We start from the raw sequence: 27,701 nt of genomic DNA, 5'->3' as shown, positions 1-27,701 counted from the left end.
CCTTCTGCCATTTTTCTGCATACCAGTTCCTATGTTTTCCTGTATAGTTGAGTAGCTTAGCCTTGTTTTCCATGTCGGAGGTATGGCTTTTTGACCACAATTCTTCCGTGTAAACCATCTCTGACCACACTTCTCCAAACAGTAGATGGGTATACCTAGGTCCCACTGGTTTCCACCAGTTCTGTGCTTACGACATTGCTGGGCAGCATCTACATATGTTGAAGGAAAGTAAGCATGATCTGTCTTTCATCTGCTGCATTAAGTTTCCTTGGTCGAGCAATGTGTCTACGGTCCTCAACATTGTCCGATCAATGGTGTTCACAATGCTGAGAAATACAGGCAGATACTCATCTATCATGCTATACCGTCAGGGAGGCGTGTGATTGGAAAGGGTCATCAAACCAAAAATTGATTAGATTTAGATTATACTTCTGTTTGCTCACTTTGCATTTTGTAAATTGATAAAAATAAAGAATTAAAATAGGTTTTTGAAAGCATTCTTACTTCACAGTAGTATTTAAGGAGGAATTCCACTTCTCAATAAAAAAAAAAAAACCTAGCACGGAAAATTTCCACACAAGCCATTTTGTAATTTAATGTTATTAAAAACTACTTTTTTCTATTTCTATCTAAAGCTGCTGTAATTTTTTCAGACTGTCAAAAAATGCAATCCATTGTGACATCCTGGAGACGTTCTAATCAGAGGGTGCTTGACAGGCGGTGAGGAGGTGCCTGATTTAACCCTGTAAATACCACACCACTGTGTCGTAATCATGTTTATTGCATGCGGTTTCGGTGTGGCCCTAAAGACTTGCATGGGTCACGTTTGGCAGCAAGAACCCCTGCCAAATTGGACATGCTGTTGAATTTTTATTTTGGCTACTAAAGCACAGCATGGGGCCCTCGATGAGCCCTGAGGAGCTGCCTGCCTGCCCTCATTCAGGCGGGTGGTAAAACCAAGGCTCGACCACCTGGTTTTACTGTTCTCAAGCCACATCTCTGAATGAAAACTAACGGTTAGGTACATCTAAAGGACTGCAGTACAGTACAATATTCCCTTCACACAGATAACTGGAATTGGTTTGTAACAAGTGGATGCTTTAGCAACCACTGGCTGGCAACTGGTATAAGTACAAGGTTAAGGCTTATATTTCCAGCACATTGTGTATTTTCAAAATAGCAGCTAAAAGTGGATTAAAGCGATCACATCACAGCAAAGAGTTGCAATGTTTTAGTGCCATGTGGGACCCCTTCATCAGGTTGCATGATGAAGGGGTCCTGCATGGCACTGAAATGTCTCAATTCTTTGCTGTGATTACATCAATAAACTTTTTGCTGCTCTTTTGGAGATCCACGATGTGCTGGTGGTATCTATACTTTACTCTAAAGGTATGCAGAGTCTGCCAGGGATGACTAATACAATTAAAATGATTGCATTATAGATAATCCAGAGGGGATTTTTTTTTTCTCTGCAACTCTGCAAAAGTAGGGTTATACTTTAAATATCGAAGGATGTACGCAGCTAACTGAAATTTTTGATCAAAAATAAAGCCTATTATTTATAAGCTATCAATTCTAAATTATCAAATTATTGATTTTTTTATTGAACCCTTCTCTATAACACACTTAACATACTATGAATAATCAGACGCAATTCACAAAATTCTATTAATGACAATGAACAAAGAGCTCTCTAAATTGAATGGAGAACCTCTTCTTTGCTACTTTTATTTGATACATTTTGTCGCAATTAATGACTATTTGGATGTACAGTATCTCACAAAAGTGAGCACATTTTTGTAAATATTTTATTATCTTTTAATGTGACAACACTGAAGAAATGACACTTTGCTACAATGTAAAGTAGTGAGTGTACAGCTTGTAAAACAGTGAAAATTTGCTGTCCCCTCAAAATAACTCAACACACAGCTATTAATATCTAAACCGCTGGTAACAAAAGTAACTGCACCCCTACGTGAAAATGTCCAAATTGGGCCCAAAGTGTCAATATTTTATGTGGCCACCATTGTTTTCCACTTGACACCATCTGAATAAGTTTATCTTGATCATCAGATCACAGGACATGGTTCCAGTAATCCATCTTCTTAGTCTGCTTGTCTTCAGCAAACTGCGGGCTTTCTTGTGCATTATCTTTAGAAGAGGCTTCCTTCTGGGACAACAGCCACGCAGACCAATTTGATGCATTGTTGCAGTGTGCGGCGTATGGTCTGAGCACGGACAGGCTGACCCCCCCTCCACCCCTTCAACCTCTGCAGCAATGCTGGCAGCACTCATAACGTCTATTTCCCAAAGAAAACCTCTGGATATGACGCTTAACACGTGCACTCAGCTTCTTTGGTCTGCCATGTCGAGGCCTATTCTGAGTGGAACCTGTCCTGCTAAACTGCTGTATGGTCTTGGCCACCGTGCTGCAGCTCAGTTTCAGGGTCTTGGCAATCTTCTTATAGCCTAGACCATCTTAATGTAGAGCAACTATTTTTTTTTTTTTTTTAAGGTCCTCAGAGTTCTTTGCCATGAGGTACCATGTTGAACTTCCAATGACCAGTATGAGAGAGTGAGAGCAATAACACCAAATTTAACACACCTGCTCCCCATTCACACCTGAGACCTTGTAACACTAAAGAGTCACATGACACTGGGGAGGGAAAATTGCTATATGGGCCCAGTTTGGACATTTTCACCTAGGATGTACTCACTTTTGTTGCCAGCGGTTTAGACATTAATGGCTGTGTGTTGAGTTATTTTGAGGGGACAGCAAATTGACACTGTTATACAAGCTGTACACTCACTACTTCATATTGTAGCAGTGTCATTTCTTCAGTGTTGTCACATGAAAAAATCTAATAAAATATTTACAAAAAAATGTGAGGGGTGTACTCACTTGTGAGATACTGTGTGTGTATGTATGTATGTATATATATATATATATATATATATATATATATATATATATATATACACACACTCACACACAGATAGAGAGGTCAGTAACCTATGGTATTGATGTAGTTCACAGTGGGGGGGTACTTTGACCTCTCCGCCTTTGGTCTTACCTTATCCAGATACTGGGGTGAATGTATAAGCCTGGTGTTTTTTTTTTTTTGACCAGAGAAAAGGGTTGTTTAACCTTGCATTAACAGCCGCAATTCAGTAGAGGGATAAAAGAAAGTTAAATCTGCATTTGCAGGCAAGGCTGCATGTTATCCTGCCACTTGAAGCCATGTTTTATTAAAAAGCCTTCTCCCAGCGAAGGACAATTATATTGCACGTGTAACATGGAGAAAGCATGTTAAAGCCACCAGACATGTCCCCCTATTTAAAAAAAAATGCCTTCAAGTTTTAGAAAACACCGACCCTGAAAACTTTTCATTACATGCTATACAAGAAGAGTGTTTATAACCACAAAGCCACTAAAGCATTTGTTTTCCGTAGAGTGAAATATATCTGGCTGTTCCTGCTTCCAGCTGTCCCTCCCATCTTTTCTGTGTCCCCACTGCAGGCTGAGATTCTTTTTTTTTTTTCTCCTGTTTTTTTTCCTGTGAGATCTACAATCAACTGCTGGACTGGGTGACAGGCTGAATAATCTAGATCCAGTGATCACCCCAGTCTGGCCAGCGAGCTCGCGCAGACCTCAGCTCCGCGATAGGTTGACCGCGACAGCCCCGCCAGACAGGGTCTGGACTGCGAGTTAAACACCTTGCGAGGTCGCATACGACCTGGTCTCGGCCCGAGTCGCAGCGATCCTCCTGGCCGACAGCCAGGTCTGGTGGGTAGATGTCCCCCCTGGAGGATTTTGGGGTTTACGTGGGCCCCTCCTTGGGATGGTCGGACCCCCGGGTACCCCTCCTTCCCATCAGGCACTCCCCTTTCATCTGTCCCCCCTCCTACCCCCCCACCCCCTCCATATATTATGTGGCTGTGTGGGTGGTCTGGACCACTCCAGGGGTGGGGGCAGGCCGCTATGCTGGTGATGGGGGCCGGGGGTGTGCCGCCCGTGATGGGACGATCGGCTGTGTGAGGGGGAGGGTTGTACCTTGTGGGGGCTCCCGCCAGGGCCTCACGTCCTGCCTTGGCCTTTACCTGAGGCCTAGGGATCCCTGGAGGTCGCATGGTGCCGCCATTTCCCTATAGCCTGTGTGTTTCTATGCATGGTGGCCATCTTTGTGTAGTCAGACAGCCATTTTGCAGTAGTTTGCCATTGAAAATAGCGACGGCCATGACAGTGGAGCCCTTCCCCATCCCCTGGTGCGTCTGACTCACCACTCATCATTTTCTGATCACTTCACTTGGAGTGCAGATTATCCTGGTGGCTTCAGGTGTCAGTTTCTGCATGGTGGTGAGTCTGGTGGGGCTCTCTCCCTCTCTGCTAAGGGTCACTTGGTGCTTGTGCCTGGCAACCAGGTGGTGCTGCCAGCGCGGTTGGGGTTTTCCCTTTGCAGTGTTTTACACTTTTTGTGGGGTCCACCTGGTGACCCATGGAGTCTTTAGAGCACATCTCCCCACCTGATTCCCTATCTGAGGGGGTACATCCATCTATGGTAGTCCTGGAGTCCGGTGTGTCCCGGGTGGAGGTGGCTTTCAGTGACGGGCTAGCAAAAAGTTCCCCCGGCTTTCCCCTGCCTCATCTGTTCCATCAGATCCTGAATCTGATTCAGCCGCCGCAGACGTGGGTCACCCTGCTGGGTCTGCAACTACACACCCGGAATCCTCTGATAATGAGGATGATTCCTCCGCATCTGCAACCAAGCATGAAAAGGCGCTCGTGAAAGCACTGATTGTATCTATGCGTGAGACCTTGAAGATGGAGGATGCAGCTACAACTGCGACGGAGGTGCAGGTTCCCTTTGGCACTCAAAAGCCATCCAGAGCGGCAAAGGTGTTTCCTTTCTCTGCCTATTTTGGCAAAATTGTCGCTATAGAGTGGGGATGACTAAAGCCCCCCCCCCCCCCCCCCCCCGTGGGGTCCCTAAACGATTTTCTAGCTGTTACCCCTATGAGGAGTCTCTTATTAAGAAGTGGACTGTTCCACTGGTGGTGGACCCTCAGGTTACCAGATTGAACAAGGGAACTCTAATTCCGGTTGAAGAGTCCCCAGCCCTTTAAGCATCTGGCTGACAGGAAGGCAGAGGCTGTGGCCCGCAATAAGTACACCTTGTCTGATTCGGCACTGAGGCTGGTATTCACCAGTGCCCTGGTGTCGCAAACCCTGACTGAGTGGGCTAAGCTTTTACGCCGTGACCTAGAGGGAGAACAGCTGCCTACATTTGCTGAGCTGGCGGACCAGCTGGTCCAGGGGCTGCAGATTATCTGTGATGCCTCTTTGTATGCGGCTCCCCTAGTGACTTGGCTCTCTATTTTGGCAGTGGTCCTTTTGCGTGTCTTTTGGCTCAAATGCTGGTCTGTGGACCACACTTTTAAAAAGGCCTTGGCTGATCTTCCCATTCAAGGAGATCGCCTGTTTGGAGCTACCCTGGATGATATAGGTTAACGGTCTCACAGGGGGGAAGAGTACATTTCTTCCACAGGCTACTAAGGGCAAGGAACCTCATCGTAGACGTGGGCCCTCTTCCTCGGCTCAGAAGATGTATTTTCGTCCTTCAAGACCGACTGACAAGGGCTCGTAGTCTTTTAGGGCCTCCTCTGGAGGATCCAAACGAACCTGATCTGGCAATCCAAGAGCTGGCTTCTCTAGACCCGCAGACAAGCTCCTCCAGCATGAAGGTGGGCCCTCACCTGTATTGGGGGTGGGGGGATTTCATCGCTGGTTCCCTGGACCCGTGGACCTCCCTGGTACAAGACAAGTGGGACCGCAAAGTCATACACTCCGGCTACAAGATCGAGTTTCTCTCTTGTTCCCCGGCAAGGTTCTTTCCTTTCAACGTGCGCCTGTCCCTGGACTGCTTACAGGGTTTGTTTTGGAGTGGTAAAAGACCTGTTGCTTTGAGGGGTGATTGTCCCAAGTCCGACTTTGGAACGTTTTAAGGGTTTTTACTCAGACCTGTTTACAGTTCTCAGGAAGGAAGGCAATGTGCATCCAATCCTGGATCTCAAGGCGCTGAACTGCTTTTTGCGGGTGCAGAAGTTCAGAATGAAGTACATTCGCCTGGTGGTGGCATCCCTGGATCAGGGGGATTTTCTTGCCTCTATCAACTTCCCTATGCCCCAGGCCTAAATATCCAAAGGAAATCGCCTTGCATGCCTTGGATGTGGTCTGGGCAATTAGGGTGTACTTAGCTTCTTTCCAAAGTTGGTTGCTGATTTCCATCTGAATGAAGACATGGTGTTGCCTTCCCTGTGTCCCAGGCCAAAACATCCTTAGGAAATTGCATTGCATTCCCTGGATGTTTTTTAGGCTATTGGGCTGTACCTTGTAGCTATGGAGTCTTTTAGCAAGTCAGACTCACTATTTGTGCTCACATATTGGCCTCGGAAAGGGTTGTCTGCTTCCTCTGCGACCTTTGACGCAGTTTTGCAAGGCGACCACCTGGTTGTCGGTGCACACTTTCACAAAGTTTTATAAAGTGGATGTATTGGCATTTGCGGATGCTTCTTTTGGCTGTAAGGTTTTGCAGGCTGCTATTTAGAGGACCTGATGCTCTTTGAGGGTGTATTTTTTATTTCAGATGAGCTCCAGTTGTATTTGTTGAGCTCCTCATGTTTAACTTTGCAAGAAAGGAGAGAGCGGCGCCAGCTTAGTATAGTACAAGTTTATTTAACACTGTTAAAATTGGTGACTCACTGTCCGAGGTTGGGTGAGACCGGTACACAAAGACTGTTCGGGTCATCCATCTTCCTCCTCCAGGATAGTGTTCATAGGAGAAGGTGGTGAGGTTCCAGAGGTATAGCCGAGCCGCTGTGGGGCTGCTAGTTGTCACTGGCCGCGGCGGAGCATGCACAACAGGGCTCCGGCTGCCGACTTCTGATCCCTGATGACATCACTTCCTGGCAGGAGAAAAATAGGGGTTGCACGCGTTCGGAGCATCTGTGCTCCTTCGTCAGGCGATCGCAGAGAGAGGGGACTGCCCATTGGTGTAGCCAGATTCTTTTTCTGCCTAGTGTTCTACTCCTGTAGGGGGCAGTATAATCCAATGGTCATGAAGATCTGGAGCTGTGCCCGTCAATAAACATCAGAGAAATGGTAAGTCAAAAATCTCATTTTCTAATACCTGTAAAGTAAATAAACATCCTTGGATACAGATCCCATGTAAACAAAATGAGAGCTAGTGTCCAATCATCTCGGACTCCATCTACACCATATTAACCACTTGTCGACCGCGCTATAGCCAAATGACATCTACAGTGTGGATGGCTAGTTCTGGGAGGCTGCTGTCATATGACGGCCCCACATGATCGCGCATGTTCTGATCACAGTGCACGGAGGACAATGCTGATCGTAGATCAGGGTAAAGAGCCAATCAGCATGTCTTTACCATGTGATCAGCTGTGTCCAATTACAGCTAATCATGGATATAAATAAAAGCTGTTTATCTGCTCTCCTTTCCCCATGCTGAAATGCATGAGGAGAGGAGAAGAGCCGATAACTGGCTTCTCTAAAAGGGACATGTACGCTCATAATCAGGGCACTGTTTATCAGTGCACTCCCAAAAGTGCCCGCCAGTGCTTCCAATGTGTGCCCACCAGCACTGCCAATACATAAAAACTACACATTTCTGTTGAATAAAGATTTATATGGAGCTGTAAAACGGTTTTTTGATATTTATAATTCAATGTGAATTGCTCTGATTGTTGTTCAACAGGCATGATTGCTTGTGGCTCTTTTGTAAACTAAAGAGAAAGGATTAAACAATTGCAAGGGAATAAAGAGGTGCCTTGGTACCTATCTCTTTGGACTGCAACTTCTACTATGCAGGCTAGTAAAGAAAAAAATTAATGTGTCCTTACATTAGAGGGCTGAGTACTGTTCTAAAACATATTTGCACAGAAGAAGATTTTTTTTTTTGCACCAGTTGTTCCTTAAAAGAGTTCTTCTTAAATACTTCAAAGTAGACCAGCATATCATTTACGGCGTTGCACATTCTCCATTCTCCCCCGTTCTGACCAGCATTGTCTCAGAACTCAGTCTAAAGCTTTTGATTTTTTCAGTTGCGCATAATTTCCACAACCCATGAAAAATTCACAGATGTCTACCTCATTTAGAGATGAATAGATATTCATAGGATCGCGCAACTTGGCTTAACCACCGAACGCCAGATCGGATAAATGTTACCCCTTGAAAAAAGCAAAGCATCAAGGCGCTAAAAACCTGACACCGTGTTACCGCATTAAAAGCCTTTTTACCTGTCCCTGAAATATTCTGAAAGCGCTATGTAAATGAGAATATTATATAAACATGAGGTCCTACTATTTCTTCTCAAAGAGCTGCCTTAACTGCTAATCCCAGTCGCCCAGCCTGACCAGGTTCACGCAGATATTCTCCCTAAACTGTTATTTGATTGTTTCAAATGCTCCTCTTATAGACTTTAACAGCATGAATAATAAATGAAAGACTTTTTTTTTTTTTTCAAATACTTTTCTATTATTAATAAGTGACACATTGTTATTGCCAGATAAAATTATCATTAGGAGAGGACGGAATTCATAAATAGTGTGAAAGAGTTAGAGAAGGGACAAGGGCTGAATTATGGTATATTTCAAGCGCGCAGTTTAATGAGCGCATTACGCGGAATACTTTATTAATGCATTTTTTTTTCTTTTGGTCTCTCCTTTTTGTGGAAGGTTTTCATAGACTTGCAGACTTAACCCCTCCGTAGCTTCAGGTGTACCCGAAGCATTAAGTTTGCCTCCTCCCTAAGGCCCCGCTGGGGGGAGGAGAAGGGGTTAATTTGCTTTACAAGCGTCTCCTGTCAATTTAGAGCCTTTGCCGTCTCTAGGGTTGCGTGGGTTACAGCGGTAAGCGGTAAATTATTCATTACTAATTAAAATCCATGACATCATTGATACCTGTATTGCTCCAGCGTGTATGAGAATGTATAGACTGGCGAAACAGACAGCAGAATATAATTATCTTCATGTTACATTAAGTGTGTGTTGAAATGACAGGAAGAACGAAAAGCTTTTCGAATGTTTCCTTAAAATTACAGATTTGCAACGTGTCACGCTTAGTATTTTGCTGGGTTTGAACATATTGATATTTATTTGGGGAGGGGTTATTCTTTGGTTGGGGTAAAATGGCAGTTATTTTTTTCATGTCGTGTATGGATGCTGTCTGTTTTGCAAAACTGTTGCCTGATTATCAAGTCCCATGATTAGCATTGAAGCTATCTCTCTATGTAAATGCTAGAACAGTTGACAATTAAAGTACCATGCTGAGCTGGTACCTGCTTAATATTTCATAATGAATGGTATATAGGACAAAAAAAAATAAAAAAACAGCAAAGTGAGACTTCTGTTTTGAAGATTTGTCCTTCTTTGTCTTCAGAATTGTCCTGGTTCAGCACAGAACTGTACTTTTTTTTTTCTTTTTTTCTTCTAATAGATTCAGTCCTTATTGTCTCTTTGGGAAAATTTGTACTTGAAATGTAATATTTATTGGAAAGTGGCAATGAATGTGCAAAAACTTATTTATAGCCTAATTAAATAAACATGCTACAATTGGGTATTTTCTGCATAATAAAATGAATTCGTATCTATTATTCTTTAATATAAAATGAAGTGTAGCCAGTAAAAAAGATATGGTATCAATTTTCCAATTTAACAAAATTCTTCTAATTTTGTATATAGGGATATGGTTTTCTTAGATGGTACTAAGCATGTCAAACTACACAGATACTCATTAGCATCCTTTATTTATTTATATATATATATATATATATATATATATACACACAGTGGGTACGGAAAGTATTCAGACCCCCTTAAATTTTTCACTCTTTGTTATATTGCAGCCATTTGCTAAAATCATTTAAGTTCATTCTTCTTCCTCATGAATGTACACACAGCTCCCCATATTGACGGAAAAACACAGAATTGTTGACATTGTTGCAGATTTATTAAAAAAGAAAAACTGAAATATCACATGGTCCTAAATATTCAGACCCTTTGCTGTGACACTCATATATTTAACTCAGGTGCTTTCCATTTCTTCTGATCATCCTTGAGATGGTTCTACACCTTCATTTGAGTCCAGCTGTGTTTGATTATACTGATTGGACTTAATTAGGAAAGCCACACACCTGTCTATATAAGACCTTCCAGATCACAATGCATGTCAGAGCAAATGAGAATCATGAGGTCAAAGGAACTGCCTGAAGAGCTCAGAGACCGAATTGTGGCAAGGCACAGATCTGGCCAAGGTTACAAAAAGATTTCTGCTGCACTTAAGGTTCCTAAGAGCACAGTGGCCTCCATAATCCTCAAATGGAAGACGTTTGGGACGACCAGAACCCTTCCTAGAGCTGGCCGTCCGGCCAAACTGAGCTATCGGGGGAGAAGAGCCTTGGTGAGAGAGGTAAAGAAGAACCCAAAGATCACTGTGGCTGAGCTCCAGAGATGCAGTCAGGAGATGGGAGAAAGTTGTAGAAAGTCAACCATCACTGCAGCCCTCCACCAGTCGGGGCTTTATGGCAGAGTGGCCCGACGGAAGCCTCTCCTCAGTGTAAGACACATGAAAGCCTGCATGGAGTTTGCTAAAAAACACCTGAAGGACTCCAAGATGGTGAGAAATAAGATTCTCTGGTCTGATGAGTCCAAAATAGAACTTTTCGGACTTAATTCTAAGCGGTATGTGTGGAGAAAACCAGGCACTGCTCATCACCTGTCCAATACAGTCCCAACAGTGAAGCATGGTGGTGGCAGCATCATGCTGTGGGGGTGTTTTTCAGCTGCAGGGACAGGACGACTGGGAAAGATGAATGCGGCCAAGTACAGGGATATCCTGCACAAAAACCTTCTCCAGAGTGCTCTGGACCTCAGACTGGGCCGAAGGTTTACCTTCCAACAAGACAATGACCCTAAGCACACCGCTAAAATAACGAAGGAGTGGCTTCACAACAACTCCGTGACTGTTCTTGAATGGCCCAGCCAGAGCCCTGACTTAAACCCAATTGAGCATCTCTGGAGAGACCTAAAAATGGCTGTCCACCAACGTTTACCATCCAACCTGACAGAACTGGAGAGGATCTGCAAGGAGGAATGGCAGAGGATCCCCAAATCCAGGTGTGAAAGACTTGTTGCATCTTTCCCAAAAAGACTCCTGGCTGTATAGGGGGCTTCTACTAAATACGGAGCAAAGGGTCTGAATACTTAGGACCATGTGATATTTCAGTTTTTCTTTTTTAATAAATCTGCAACAATGTCAACAATTCTGTGTTTTTCTGTCAGTATGGGGTGCTATGTGTACATTCACGAGGAAGAAGAATGAACTTAAATGATTTTAGCAAATGGCTGCAATATAACAAAGAGTGAAAAATTTAAGGGGGTCTGAATACTTTCCGTACCCACTATATATATATTGTTTTTCTTTTTAATGTTATTCTTGGCAAATTGTTTGCTGAGTGAACCTTGGTGTAGACTACACCCACTATGAGCTGCATAGGTCTCTGTAAATATTTATTCCTTCATGGTGTGGGTGCCCGTATTTACACCTGTAAGGGAAGATGGGGAAGATATTGGAGCCTTGGCTAAACTACAAAGTGCTCACATGAATTCACTTCAAGGATTCTGAGCTGCCTGCACATACCCTGGGGGCACCCTTTATACCTTTTCCCATGTTTTACAGTCACTAAATGAGGCAATATAGAAGTCCTACTTACCAATGGTAAGGTGCAGGAACTGTGTGGTGTTAATATGGCGAAAGGGGGGAAATTTTAGCCCTGGGTAAATGCTGGAGGGTAAAGTGAGTGATAGAAAGTTTGTAGTCTGTTAAGAAAATTCTTTATGGACTAATTACCCATTCCTAGATTGCATAGTTAGGGTGTCCGTAGATTTGTAGTTGTTTTTCTTAATGGCTGGGCTCTTAATGGTATATTCTTGGGACACCCTTTTTATGCCTTTGGGCACCCTTTTTGCCTCTTCCTATGCTTCACATTCAGTAAACGAGGCAATACATAAATCCCAGTGACCAGTGTCAAGGTGCAGGAACTGCGTTGTGTTGGGATAGGAGTGGGGATATTTGGGGGTGGAGTGGGTGATATAACAATTGCAGCCTGTTTGGAAAACTATTTATCCACTCCTAAATTGCGCACCCAGGGTGTTAATTGACTTGTGATCGTTCTCTTTCCTTAGTGGCTGGGCTGAGAGGGGATCGCCTTTGGAAAGAAAATTTTAACTTGCACACTCAACTCAAGGATTGGGAGATGCCTGTACATACCTTTGGGGCACCCTTTATGCCTCTTCGCATGCTTTGTCTCTTCCTATGCTTTATAGTTGATAAAAGAGGCAATACATAAATTACAGTGACCAACAGCAAGGTGCAGGTAATGAGCAGTGTTGGAATGGTGGGAGGAAGATCAAATGTCAGCTTTGTGGATTAAAGATCATATCTGCATTATAGATTATCCCAGTGCTTACATAGTAGACACGGTTGAAAAAAATAAAAAGACAAGACAAGTCCATCAAGTTTATCTCTATGTAAGGTTTAGGAGTGTTGTGTCTACAGAATGCTCTGAAGACACATGTAGTTATGGCTCCTCTCTTTTACTCGTTCTCGGGGTCCTTGTGGACATAGAACGATTTTTGACATTTCATTTGGATTTGGGGACAATCCTGTGTCCGCACTGATTCCGGAGCCTGCTTGTTTATAAAAAGTTCTTCATCAGAAAGGATCAAAGGTTGATCGTACCTGTGTGTTTGACACCTGCCTGATTTTTATGGACACCAATATATAGGAAATGCTTTAAGTGAAAGCCTTGTCCTTTTCCTGAAGAAAATAGAATCTTTACCATCACATCAGGAACTTGAGGCTGAACGTATGCGTTATATTGTTCACGGTGGGAATTCTACCCCTCTATGGCAGCCTGCCATATGCCATAGCAGCAAACCAGACATTATATTTTGTAGCAATCCAAAAGAGTGAAAACCGCCTGCTGATTGATTGCTGTGGGACACTGCGCTTTAAGCGTTATAAGAAAATCAACTTTTACTTATCTAATTATATAGCACATAGTGCTGGATTCCACGGCATCCAATCATATTTCCTCTCTCACAAATTTCACTACCGTAAACTCAAAACATATGACCTCTACTTACAGAACCTTTCACACCATTGTTGCCATTTGCTCTGTCTTAAAGCTAAACTCCAGGCAAAGAGCTAAATACACAGATAAAATACATATAAGGGAGCTGCATTACCTGCCAAATAGATTTGCATTTCTGCCCATCCAGTTTTTGGATTTATGGCAGAAAAAAAATATTGCCTAGAGTAAGCAGACACTCCTCAGTAGGAGGAGAGGATAAAGCAATGGAGGAGACCTGATTTTTCTGTTACAGTTTCACTTTCAGGTCTCCTCCCAACTCTCAACCTGGCGAGTAAAAGGGGAGGGAGGTCAATTAAATGTGTTACTTTTTTTTTTTTTTAGCGTGAAGATGAGCTCATCTTTCTTCTCTTTTTCTCTTTCTACTGCAACACAATGATTGGCTCCTTCTCCCTCCTTCAGTTTGAATACTGCTTTATAGGGGATTAAGAGGCTAATATCTGCCCAACGTCCGTCAACTACTCTGGCTGCATTTGAAAAATATACGTTTAAGGTTTAGAGAGCTGCATCTTTCATAGCTTTATGGAGTTCAGTGTTAAAGTGGACCTTCCATGGCAAATGGGAAGTCTGCTTATAGGCCACTTCCCGCCACCACCACCCAAAAAAAAAAAAAAAATGACTATTCTAAAAATACTTTTTCCCCTAAAAAATAAAATCTACCTTGGCTCCTGCCTCCGATGTTTTCGGGAGGCACGGCTGATGTGATCATGCCTCCTAGCAGAACTGGGTGGTGAGAATATTCTTGCAGTGGCTTGGAATTTCAATATTCAAGCACGTAAGACCAGGGACAAGTTGAGTATTTTTTTTTTTTTTGGAGGGGCCCTGGGGAGAGAATGGTTTGTCTACAAATGTTATTGTGTTGGGGGGGAGTGGTTGGCAAAAAAGTGGTTCTTCCATTTGCCATGGAAGGTCTGTTTTAATAAATGATCCTGCTGGTGTTCATGTCAAGATTATATAACGCAGAGCACAGTCCCTGACATATTTTCTCCCGTACAGTAAAGCAAGCGACGTTTGACTTATCTTGAAGCTGTAGCAGATTACTAGACGCAGGCAGCCTTGCATCAGATGTATTGCACAGTATGACACTGAGAATTATTTGTTCATTTCCTAGGCTGGAGCCGTGAAGGATTACATTAAAATGATGTTGGAGAATGACAAGCTGAAGTTCTTGGTGTTTGCACACCATCTCTCCATGCTGCAGGCCTGCACGGAGGCTGCCATAGAGAACAAGGTAACCTAATCCATCTCTCCATACAAATGCGTCAGTCATGTGATTTGTTATTTACAGAAGAGCTCCCAGCTACGCCTACCCACAGACAGGGCTTGCCAGACATATGAGCGATGTTTTGTATGAACAATCTCTTGTATGAAAGATTGTTCCTTAAATAGTAATAATTCTCCCTGCCAGAAAAATGGTAAGTTTATGGAAAAAAAAAATACACTTGTAACTGTTGTAGATAATACATATTATACGATCATTTAAATCTGAATTCCAGGTATAGCAATTTTGACATAGTTATATTTGTGCAGTTTGGACATATGCAAGTATGTATATATACCATACCTGTGGGAGCTGGAAATCACTATAGAAGGCATTGTTACTGTCAACACAGAAGGTCGCTTGCTTGGTACAGGCGTGCCACTCCAGGAAACACTGCATTTTTACAATGAATGCAATACATTCCACTATTGGATATAGTGGGGAGACAAGCTGGTGTTATCATGATCGCCACCGTATCTAGTCAAAGAACACTTGGCATTCCTTGACATTCGTTGCATTTATTGGCAGGAGCACTCTAAATGGTGTCCATGCCAAATGGGCGACCTCCTGTGTTGACAATACAGTAGGGCAGCCACTCGACACTAGTGGAGATCACTGGAATAGTTGTGCCTACTACAGTGATTTTCAGTCTCCATGGGAACCCCACATACATACTTATATTAGTCCAAGCTGGACTAATGTAACAATGTAAAAATTTCCATACCTGGAATTCATTGTAAAGTAGGACAAAAATCTCAGTATCCACTACTTGTTTAGTCGTGTGCATTAACCACTTAATGGCCAGCCCATTGTAGCTTAGCTGCTAAAAGGTGGCCACTTTGTGCAGAATTAGGTATATATGCTTGACTCTGGTCTTCTGGGTAGGGGGCGCACCACTTCTGCTGTAAATAGTCACCGTAGAAGCCGATTAGCGGATGCCGGCACTTGCTGATTGGCGAGGAGAGAGACTGGACAGAGCTCTGCCTATGTAAATACGGCAGAGCCTTTTCCTGTCAGCAGGGATGTGCTGGATTTTGTTTCCCTATAAAGCAGTGAAAACAGAACATAGTAAACATGAAAACAATGGTTAGGCACACATTTAATTCTCTGATCGCCCCTGATGTTAGCCACGTTCGAGCCAGTGTCATTAGTACAGTGACAATTAGAAGATACCGGTGATTAACCTCCCTACATGTGCCACGTGCCTAAATGGATAGAACATTGGAAATTCCCCTTGAGTGGGACTTTGTAGGCACTGAGTATATAATGCAACTATATTATGTAAAATCAACTTTATTTGTATTACGACAATAAAAACATTTTAAACAAAGATTTACATAGAATGCACAGCTGCAATTGCATCAGTGTATACAATTTACAAAGACTGATGTCCTTTTCATCCAACGCGTTTCAGAAATTTCACAGCGCCTTCCTCAGGGTTGTGCTAGGCATCAATCTTCTACAAATATAAATACATGGATCAAAAAGCCCATATATAAGTATCTATTATTTTTAGTATCTGTGGTCTCAAATCAGACTTGCAGGTATTACTCTGGTGTCAAAGATGGCATTTCCATATGTTAATAAAAACACAGTCTCAGGAACTCTGCCAATTTTGCCTAGGCATACAAATGATATCCATATTATGCATAGCTGCAGAATTTAATAAGTAGTGATGGTGAGGATACTATACCAGACCAAGGTGGTCCTAAACCACTGAGACCTAACAGACAGGTCCTGTATTTTAAACAGGTATATGCTATTAGATGGACTAGTAATAAGGGTATATGAGATGCATTAATATATCCAAAATAGGCTGGTGTTGTAGTCCGGCCTACCTGCAAAGACCCGCTATAGATGGATGTCTATCCACTTTAGATGTTTATATGTGTTTTTTTCAAGGAGACTTCTTGTATGTATAGACAGATAAATGCATACTACACATGCATAACATCAATTAAGTTTTCAATTAATAATAGCAGTGTATCTAGTTCTAATGCATGGCCAGAATTATTAAATAACAAATAGAAATCTCTGCATATATTTTTAGTATTTAATCTCTACATATTTTATGTTTTGTAAACAAAGTATATATCTATAGGCCGTGAAGGTGCATATGCTTAATATGGTATTGCATCCCCCAATCAAAACCAGGGATTGGTTGTATATAATGCCTGCTTGTTATTAGCCTGTCTTGAGTTACAGCATTCAAAAAGCAGCCTGTTGCAGCTCAAAGATTTACCAAGTTCCTGGTATAGATTAGATAGAATATCTTTCCTGGAGCAAAGGGTAGGTAGGTGTACTCCCCAGTGCTGCTGTTTTAGATCTATCTGTTTGCCTCATCATACCGCCCATTCACATGGGGTCCAGCTGGGCATGATGAGGGAAATTAACAAAATCCCATCCAAGGATGGCCTTCTGATTCGCACGCGTGCGGCGCCTCCACATCATCAATTCCTGAGATAGTGTTGTCATACAGTAACGCCATATGTCAAACTAGAAACAAACATACAGATTCTAATGTTATAATAGACATGTCAAAAGTATATTATTTATATTCTGAATGAAGCTAAAGAGAGCAACAAAATAGAGACCGTTGCATGCCCTATTCTAAATTTATTATTTCTCTTTCGTTCATTGACGGACACATCTCCTGTCATTCTTGACCATTGGGTTATGCTGCCTACATGAGTAGGACGCTAGGCAGAAAAAACTTCTGGTTACACCCATGGGCAGTCCCAGGGGGTATACTCCCACTTCCTGCTATAGTCACAGTTTTTTTTTCTGCTTAGTCAGGAGTAAAAACCTAGTTACTTGCTGGGATCTTTCGCCCTGGCAAAACTTTTAGATAGGAAATTTTTCCCTCCTGGATTTTTCCAGTGAGATCTACAGTCAACTGCTGGATACTCTAGATCCAGTGGTCACCCCAGTCTGGCCAGCGCACGCGCGCAAGCCTCAGCTTTGCCCTAGGTCGGCCATGACATAGCCCCAATGGACAGGGGGTTTGCCCTGCGAGTTAAATGTCTCGCAAGATTGCATACAACTTGGCCTCGGCCTGAGTCACAGCATTCCTCCTGCCCAACAGCAGGAGAGGAGGATCTATCTGGAGCGGTGCCCACCCTGGTACTGCTATGGTGAGTAGCTGTCCCCCTCTCTACCACTGGAGGGTTTTGGGGTGGACGTGGGATGGTTGTACCCCCAGGTTCCCCTCCGTCCTGCAGGCACCCCCCCTCATCCTGCCCCCCCTCCGCATATGCTGGGGATGTATTTTTTTGGGGTGGTCTGGCCACTTTCCTGGGGTGGGGGCAAAGCGCTAACTGGTGATGGGGGGCACGTTGTTGGCGACTGGACGATCGATTGAGCGGGGGTGGGGGGTGTTTCCTGGTGGGGGCTCCTGCCAGCCTCCTGTCTGGATCTGTCCTGATGTCCGGTCCCCCTATTCTGGGTCCCTGTATGCCTTGTGGTTCCACCATTTTGTTGTAGTTTGTGTTTCTATACACGGCGGCCATGTTTGTGTAGTCCGGCGACCATTTTATTGTGGTTTCCCAATGCAAATAGTGGTGGCTATGACAGGGGAGCTTATTTAGCTTCCTGATTGCCGCATGCGTATTGCACATTCTTCTGGTGGTTGCAGGTAACCTGTGTTGGCGGGTGGTGAGTCTGGTGGTGGGGACCTTCTCTCTCTCTCTCTCTCTCTCTCCCTCCTGAGGATCGCTCTGTGCCTTGTGCTGGCGACCTGATGGTGCGGCAAGCGCGGTGGGGGTTATCCCTTAATGTGTTACACTTTTTTGTTGGATCTTCTTGGTGACTCATGGAGTCTTTGGAGCACGTTTCCCCACCTAAATCCTCTCTGAGGCTGCGGGTCCCAACCATCTATCCATGCATTGGCGGCGGTCCTGGAGTCTCTTGTGTCCCGGTTGGAGGCGGCTTGCTGGTAACGGGCTAGCAAAAAGTTCCCCCCGCCTTCTCCTGTCTCATCTGTCCCATCAAATCCTAAATCTGATTCGGCCGCCGCAGACATGGGTCACCCTGCTGGGTCTGCAGCCGCGCACCTAGAATCCTCAGTAAGAATGATTCCTCCATATCTGTGACCGCGCACGAAAAGGTGCTGGTTGATGCACTGATTGTATCTGTGCGTGAGACCCGGAAGTTGGAGGATGCAGCTGAAGCTGCAATGGACGGGCAGGTATCCTTTGGCACTCAAAAGCCATCCAGAGCAGCAAAGGTGTTTCCTTTCCCCGACTATTTTGGCAGAATTGTCGCTATAGAGAGAGGACGACCAAAGCGTCCCAGTGGGGTTCCTAAGCGCTTTACTAGGCGTTACCCCTATGAGGAGTCCCTCCTTAAGAAGTGGGCTGTGCCACTGGTGGTGGACCCTCCAGTTTCCATGTTAAACAAAGCAACCATGATTCTGGTTGAAGAGTCCCTGGCCTTGAAGGGTCCGGCTGACTGGAAGACTGAGGCTGTGGCCCACAATATGTATACCTTAGCTGGTTCGGCACTGAGGCCGGTATTTACCATTGCCTAGTGTTGCAAAATCTGACCGAGTGGGCTAAGCTCCTACACCGTGACCTGGAGGCAGAAACTGCTCCTTCCTGCCTTTGCTGAGCTGGCGGACCAGCTGGTCCAGGGGCTGTAGTTTATCTGTGATGCTTCTTTGGACACTTCTCCCCTGATGGCTCGCCTCTCTGTTTTGGCGGTGGTCCTTCGGCATGTCTTTTGGCTCAAATGCTGGTCTGCAGACCACACTTCTGAAAAGGCCTTGCCTGATCTTCCCTTTCAAGGAGATCGTCTGGAAGACATCATAAAAGGTCTCACAGGGGGGGGGGAAAGGACCTTACTTTAACTACTATGGGCAAGGAGCCTCGTCCATAGACGTGGACCTTCCTTCTCAGCCCATAAGAAGTTTTTTCATCCCTCAGGGTCGACTGGCGAGGGCTTGAAACCTTTCAGGGCCACCTCTGGCAGATCCAAACGAATCTTAAATGGCAAGTCAAGAGCGGGCTAATCCAGACCCGCGGACAAGGCTCCTTCTGCTTGAAGGTGCTCCCTTACCTGTCTTTGCTAGTTTCCAGACCCGTGGACTTTCGTGGTGCAAGACAAGTGGGTCCGCTAAATAATTTGGTCTGGCTACAAGATCGAGTTTCACTCTTGTCCCCTGGCAAGTTGTTTTCCTTCCTACCTGTCCCTGTCCCTGTCCCCAGACCGGTTACAGGGTCTGTATGACGCAGTACAAGACTTGTTCCTTCAAAGGGTGATGGTTCTGACTTTTTAACGTTTTCAAGGTTTTTACTCAAACCTGCTCACAGTCCCCAGGAAGGAAGGCAAAGTGCATCCAATCTTGGACCTCAAGGCGCTAAACTGCTTTGTGCGGGTACAGAAGTTCTGGATGAGTCCATACGAACGGTGGTGACATCTCTGCGTCGGGTTTCCTCGCCTCTGTAGATATCAAAGATGCCTATCTTCACATTCCAATATGTGCCAGTCACCAGCGTCTTATCCGCTTTGCTGTGAGAAAGGAGCACTATCAGTTTGTGGCGTTACCCTTTGGCCTTGCCTCTGCTTCTCGGGTCTTCACAAAAGTGTTGGCTACGGTGCTAGCTCTGCTATGCTAATCTGGGATCACGGTACTGGGCTACTTGGATGATCTCCCTCTGCTCTAGTTTAGAACCTGGAGATCACAATACAAACTCTGTGGGAGTTTGACTGCATTCTGAATTTTCAGAAGTCTGCTCTGGTTCCGTCCACAAAGCTGGACTATCTGGGTCTTGACTCGGGCCTTAGCCAGAGTGCTACTTCCTCTGGACAAACTCCAGAAATTGCAGGCAGCATTTCGTCTCCTGCTGTCCAGCAGATGGATCCCCCCCCAGACCTGCATGATGGTGTCTACCTCCGAGGCAGTTCAGTTGGCACAGTTTCATACGAGGTCCATGCAAAGTGAGATTCTGACCAAATGGGACAAGTCTCCGCAGTCTCTGGACAATCAGATCTGGCTGAGCCGGGGAACAAAGGAGTTCTCCAGGGCTTTGGGTGGAAAATCCTTCTTCCCCTTTTATTGGACAATGGTCACCACGGATGCCAGCCTGCCCGGCTGGGGAGACGTTCCTCGGCAAGCATTCTGCTTACTGGATACTGGAAGAGTCCAGACTACCGATCAATGTCTTGGAACTTCGAGCATTCAGTGTCTGGATCATTGGATGGATCGCCTTCAGGGTTGTCCAGTGCGCATTGAATTGGACAATGCCACGGCCGTGGCTTATGTCAATCATCAAGGGGGCACAAGTGTCCTGGCAGCTCTGGAGGTAGCCGGAATTTTAAGGTGGGCAGAACGGTTCGTTCCAGCCCTCTACACCATACACGTTCCAGGGGTGGAAAATTGGCAGGCGGATTACCTCAGTCGGCAGGTGTTGGACCAAGGGGAGTGGTCCCTTTATCCGGAGGTGTTTCAAAAGTTGTGTCTCCGGTGGGGCACCTCCGAGGTGGATCTGTTGGTGTCTCGGCTCAAATGAAAGGTGCAGAGGTTTATGGCTCTGTCGCGGGATCCTCTGGCAGATGCCACGGATGTGCTGGTGGCCCCATGGGGGTCAATGTTGTCTAATCTAAGCCTTCCCTCCTCTCAAGCTTCTTCCCGGACTTCTAGGCACGATCGAGGCAGAAGGGACGCCGATCTGGTATGCCGATCTAGTGCGGCTGGTCGCCGACGTTCCTTGGCTACTTCCCCTCTGGAGGGATCTGTTGTCCCAAGGACCGATCTTCCATCCTGCTTTACAGTCGCTGGCTTTGACGGCTTGGCTGTTGAACGCCAGGTGCTAGAGGATAGAGGTTTGTCTTAGTCTTTGATTCCTACGTTGTTAAAAGCTAGGAAATCTACCTCTAGGAAGATCTACCATCGTACGTGGAAGATGTACATTGCGTGGTGTGAGTCTCTTGGGGTCCATCCTCACTCCTTCTCATGACTCTGATCTTAACCTTTCTTCAACGGGGAGTTGAACATAAATTGGCCTTAAGTACCATCAAGGCCCAAGTATCAGCCTTGGCGGTCTTTTTCTAACGACCTTTTGGCCACACACTCCCTGGTCTGTACTTTTCTTCAGTGTGTCCGACATTTGGTTGCGGCCTCCGTTGCTGCCCTGGGATCCTAATTTGGAGCTTTCAGCTCTCCAGAAGTCTCCCTTTGAAAATATCCTGGAGATTCGCTGTCCCAAAAGGTGGCATTTTTGGTGGTTATCACCTCTGCCTGCAGGGTGTTGGAACTGGCGGCGTTATCCTGTCATTCACCTTATATGGTGATTTACAAGGATAAGGTAGTGCTTTGCCCCTGTCAGTCATTCCTTCCTAGGGTGGTCTCTGACTTTTATTTGAATGAAGACATTGTGTTGCCTTCCCCGTGTCCCAGGCCTAAACATCCAAAGGAAAATGCCTTGCATGGATGTATTCTGGGCAATTAGGGTTTACCTGGCACCCTAATCTTGTGACTTCTATCAGTGTCTAGTTAAATCTTGTAGGAGGAAATTTTCATTCTCCTCTGACTGTCCTATGAGGCTGCATGACCCCTGACTCTGTCTAGACAGTGCTGATTGGTCTTGTGCCGATCACATGCACCCTCTCAAAAAAAAAAAAAAAAACTCTCTCGCAATACACACCAGACTTAGAATGTGCAGAGTGCCTCTAAAGGCTTTTTACTATCAGGAGATGGATTGGGGACAGTCCAAGAAGTGGTGGATTAGAGAAGACAGGATCAAGCTGCCTTTTTACAATGCAGAGGATTAACCCCTTAGGTTACACAGTGAGTATAGCAAGCATGTTTTATTGCATATATACACACTGATTTTACGGTAGTGGGTTTAGTAACACTTTAAGTTAAAAAATGATAGGCTTCAGAACCACTTTATAACACACAACTTTTAGTGGCATTTTTTTTTTTTTTGTAGCCTGTAAAAGCACCTCCATGTTAGCCCATGTGACTATGCACACATAGGTGCTTACAGGCATGTTAGAAAGGATGCTGCTAAAAAAAAAAAAAAAAAAAACCTCAAGAACGTGTTCAGGAGAGGAGCTTTTGAGAAGAAAAAACACTAAACTAAGCACTAGATGCGTTTAGGTGCTTTTGAGCATTGATGCATTCCAGTAGCCAGAATAAACAGATATTCTGGTCAGAGGAATCCATTAGCACTCAAATGCTTGACGCACCTAAATGCGCCTAAACATATGCAATATGCGGCTCTTTTAAATGCATTTTTTTAAAGCCGCTTTTCTTCTTTTCAGTTTGGTGTCACTTTTAGATGGCTGCATCCGTTGTCCACAGTGAAATTCTTTGGATTAATTGGACAGGATTTTCCTCCTTACTTTTACTTCAGAGACGCTTTTCCTTCTTTCATATTTACTAAAACTATGTTGGAAAGTCCCAGGAGAGATGCTGAAATCTTAATTGGGAGTGATTTCGGGCCATTAATAGCTCGGCAATGCGAATTGTCAAAGAGCCGCAGTCAATAAACCGCTACTGACAGTTTAATTAATAACCTGCTTTAATCGTAAGCTCTGCGAGGCAGTCCCTCTTTATTTTTCTATAACATGTCTTCAATGTAGCTTCCTTTGTGCTTAACCTCATTATACGTATCGATCAAATTCCTCTGTTCAAGGCTGTCTGTGTACTGCTGGAGCTTTGGTAAAAAGCACTATTATTTACACATTTAATGGCCATGTAAAAGCAAGTAAGCACACCTGTTAAATTTATATCTCCTGCTATATGCAAATAAACATTTCCAAGTGTTTATTATATGTGCCATCTAACTACAAAGAGAAAGCTTACAACAATGTATGAATATTATTGGTAACATGCAATCTCAAAGTAGGTAGCGGCAGCTGGGATTAATCATTCATGAAGAGTTTCTTTAAAGTTAGATGTAAACCTTCACCTTGTAAAACAACCCATTTCAGCTTAAAAAACATTTGTGTATAGATATAAAAAAAATTATTAAAACTTTTTTAAAACTTTAAAAGTGAAGAAATACACTCTGTTCTCAGCTTCATAAGGAGGAGAAACAGCAGCACAATAATCTTCCCAGTGAATGGCTGTGCCAGAGGAATGTGCCAGGATAAGTCCGATCATTGGAGGAGAACAATAAAAAACAAAAATAATATCGGCGCACTATCAGATAATCAATGATTAGAGCAGCTGAACACTCGGGTCAAAATACAAAACCGGTTAAGAAAATATCACAGCAATCAGTGCAGCGCTGCACTGCGTGCTGTGATATTGGAGGAGAACAGGCTGAGTTCCCAGCACAGCTAGAGAACTAATCGTGCTATGTTCTTTTCCTTAGTGTGGTCAGTTTTTATTAGGAAAGCAGAGGGATTAGCTGGAACACCAGGGATTTCACATAAAGGAAGCAGTACAAAGAGAACAGGATACTTACAAGATACGTACATGGTTCAGCAGGCACATATCAGGAGTATGACATTTTAGGTTTACATATTCTTCAAAGTGAAAATTCATTTTTTTCACCCAAGAAAGGAAAAAAAAAAAACGTATTCCGGTGTGCTGCTCCATTTAAAATTTGTTGAGGATTTTGCCAATTTGGTAATTCCGTGTGTAGCTTATTGTTGACAGGTTATTCGGATTCTAGAGCTATGGACATGTCTAAACACAACAAGCACTTTAAAATGTATCTAAGCAAATCTTTTGTTTTCCTTTGGTTTTGAATACAGTGTGGAAGGATTAGAACCCCTGACAGCTTTGTATTCCTCTCTGCTTCCTTGCTGGGGGGGGGATTTTTTTTTCGTCTTTGTGACCATTGGCACTTTAACAGAAAGTGATTAAAAATCCCAGATTTTTGCAGTTATTGGAACAGGAGAGGAATAGAAATATTCTAATGTAGACGCCTGTTCCAGTGACAGCTGTTTACTTTTACAAAGATTTCTTCTCACTTCCTGGTGCCCTAAAAAACAAAATGAAATCTCCCCAACAGGACTTTTTCAAGTCAGTAAAAAACTGATGAGTTTTAAACTCTGGTCAGCCTGTTTTTAAAATCGCTTAGTAGCTTTGTAATTAAATAAATCCAAAGGTGTGCTAGGTGAAATGTAAGGGTTCATCTCCATTAGTTGTGATGCACTGGGTGTCTCTAAAGGCTACCAGAGGCAATCTGGTATTGGTTTATGGGCTTTACTTAAAGGAGAGTGCTTCATGTGTCAGGCTCTTAATTAGGAGGTTGCAATTGGGGAATAGGAAACAGAGGAACCCAAAGGAGTTTTCCAGTCTGGTATTGGAGCACTATACTGGGATACAGCCGCCTAGAGCTGCCAGCAAAAATTCTTAAAACAAAAATTAAATTAAGGCCCCTTTCACACGAGCGATCCGATCAGATCCGCCTGTCAGTTTTTTAGGCGGATCTGATCGGATCCCCCATGCATCCCTATGGGGCAGCGGATGTCAGCGGAGACATGTCCGCTGACACGGGCTGCCATCCGCATCCGATCCTGTCCGTGAAATCCAGGCGGTTGGAAACCCTATTTTCCATCTGTCCAGGGGATCGGATGGGATCGGATGAGAGCAGACAGGCAGTCCGCTCTTATCCGATTCCCCCATAGAGATGCATGGGGCTCTGACATCTTCCTCTCCGCACACAGAGCGGAGCGGGAGATGTCACCTTCCTGCTCAGCGGAGATCTGTGTTTACGGTCCCCTGCTGAGCAGCACGGATCCGCCTACGGAGGCGGATCGTGTGAAAGAGCCCTTAAACTTAAAAAAAAATGTATCGGTTGGATAAAGGAATGCTTGTTACTTTCCTCTATTATATAGATTAATACTAAATCGCTTACAAATTATGTGAAACATAGTAAAAACATGCCACAGTACAGCCGTGGCCAAAAGTTTTGAGAGACAAATATTACATTTCTCAAAGTCTGCTGCTTCAGTGTTTTTAAAACTTTTTTAACAGGTGTTACTATGGTATACTGAAGTTTAATTACAAGCATTTCATAAGTGTCAAAGTATTTTAATGACAATTACATTAGGTTTATGCAAAGAGTCAATATTTGCAGCATTAAACCTTCTTTTCTCTTTCGTTCATTGACGGACACAGTGCTCCATAAATCATAACTAGTGGGTTATATTGGCTAGGTATAGGATTAGGCAGAACAAAAAAACCCCGACTATGCCCATGGGCCATCCTCAGCTTGGTATATAACCCCCTCATCAGGAGTAAGGACCTAGACTCCTGAGTGGGATCTCTGGTCCTAGGAATTTTTTTCTCTTTACATCTTTTTTTGTTTTTTTCTCTCGGGAGATCTACAATCAACTGCCGGGCTGGGCGACAGGCTGGATAATCTAGATCCAGTGGTCCCCCTAGCCCAGCCAGCAAATGTGTGTAGACCACAGCTACGCGCTAGGTCGGCCGCGACATAGCCTCACAGACAGAGGCTGGCCGAGTTAAACGTCTCGCAGGGTCGTGCATGACTGGGCTTGGGTCTGAGTCGCAGCGGCCCCTGTTCGACATCTCCCCCTGGCCGAAAGCTCCCCGACTTTGGTGGCGAGGATTCTGTCTGGAGCGTTACGCGCACCATGGAAGGGTAAGTACAGTCCCCCATCTCTCCTTTTGGAAATTTTTGTGGTGGACGCGGGTATCCTCAGTCGGACATGCCTGCAAAAATCCCTTAGTGAGCTTGGCTTCCCCCACTCTTTCCCCCCTGTCTGAACCTGGAATCTGTTGGGGGTCCCAGGGCAGAGGATGCAGCGGAGACTCCTGGGGTCCCCCCCCCCGCTATCCCCACTCTGTAAGGGTCCTGGGATAGTGTGTTCTGCCCTGGTAGTCTAGAGGGGTCCCAGTGTAGGAGACCCCTAGGTGCATGCCTCACTGTTTGCAGTGTGGGTATAGTGCAGGGTGGTCCCAGTGCAGACACCGGTGCAGAGTGCACAGCAGAGTCTACCCTAACGTGTGTCCTACCTTCAGGAGGGGGTCCCCTTGCAGAGGGCATAAGGAAGATCCTGGCAGTATGCTGTAGCTGATGGCGGCCATTTTCCCTTAGTCTGACTAGTCTCCATTTGGCGGGCATATTTGTGTAGCCCGATGTCACGGGGGCCATTTTCCCTTAGTCTGGCTGGTCTCCAACTGGCGAGCATGTTTGTTTAGCTTGATGATGTCACGGGGGGCCATTTTCCCTTACTTCAGGAGATGCTGGAAACGACCGAAGCCTCGTGGGGATGCCAAAGCTTCTCCTCTTCCTCCTTAGTTTCCTCTTCCTGTTCCCAGGACAAATGAACAGGAAAGGCATCCATGGTGATGCTGGGTCCAATTTCTCTGCGCCCCTCCGATCAGTAGGGTGAGTCCTTGGGGATCCCTGTTATCTCTCTCTCTCTGCTGATAGGTACCCTGAGCTGTGGGGGATCCTTTAGTGGTGCCAAAATATAGTTTTTATACTTCAAGGTCCTCCTTTTCTTATGGAGCCTTAGGGTCACATCTCCCCCACTGACCCCCTCCATGGAGGTGGCAGGTTCCTCGGAAACCCCAGATTCCTATGGTTACACTGACGGTAGTCCTGCAGTCCTTAGTGTCACAGGTGGAAGTGGCGTGTGGGCAAAGGCCCAGGAGGAAGCATCCCTCACCTTTCCCTTCTCTGTCTCACCTGATTCTGGGCCTGATGCCGCCGTGGACACAGCCCGTCCTGGGGGGCTTAATATCACATCCCCAGACTGGTAGACGCACTTATCACTGCAGTGCGTAAGACTTTAAATGTGGAGTACGTGGCTGTGTCGTTTGGTACGCATAAGTCACCTCACACTCCAAAGGTGTTTCCTTATGTGTCCTATTTTGTCAGTTTTCCTGTAAGGGATGGGAACAACCAAAATATCCCTTTGTGGTCCCCAAACGTTTAGCTGTACGTTATGCTTTTGAGGAGTCACTTTTAAAAAAGTGGACTAGTCCACCAGTGGTGGACCCTCCTGTTTCCAGGTTGAACAAAGCTACCATGATCCCAGTAGAGGAATCCCCATACTTTATGGACCTGGCTGACAGGAAAGCGGTGGTTGCGGAACGCAGCATGTTTACTATGTCTGGTTCGACATTGCGGCCAGTCTTTGCCTCAGCCCTGGTGTCTCATACCCTAACTGAATGGGCCAAGCTTTTGCGCCAGGGCTTGGTGAGTGAGCATGTCCCTGCTGCTTATGTTGTTTTAGTGGACCAGTTGGTCCATGGTCTGCAGTTTATTTGTAAT

General features: G+C 44.8%; 1 protein-coding gene across 1 annotated transcript in view; it reads left to right on the top strand.

Moving 5' to 3' along the window:
• The window catches only part of ZRANB3 (zinc finger RANBP2-type containing 3), a 463,076-nt gene that overhangs the window by 247,764 nt on the left and 187,611 nt on the right, over positions 1-27,701 (top strand). The window contains exon 8 of the mRNA XM_082260204.1: positions 14,344-14,463. Within this exon, the coding sequence (XP_082116330.1) occupies positions 14,344-14,463 (120 nt within the window). The remainder of the gene's footprint in view (positions 1-14,343; positions 14,464-27,701) is intronic.

This window comes from Pelophylax lessonae, assembly GCF_965119305.1.
Source record: "Pelophylax lessonae genome assembly, chromosome: 6".
NCBI classification, from domain to species: Eukaryota; Metazoa; Chordata; class Amphibia; order Anura; family Ranidae; genus Pelophylax; species Pelophylax lessonae.
The sequence above is the reverse complement of the archived record's forward strand: the minus strand, read 5'-3'. Positions and strand labels throughout refer to the sequence as shown.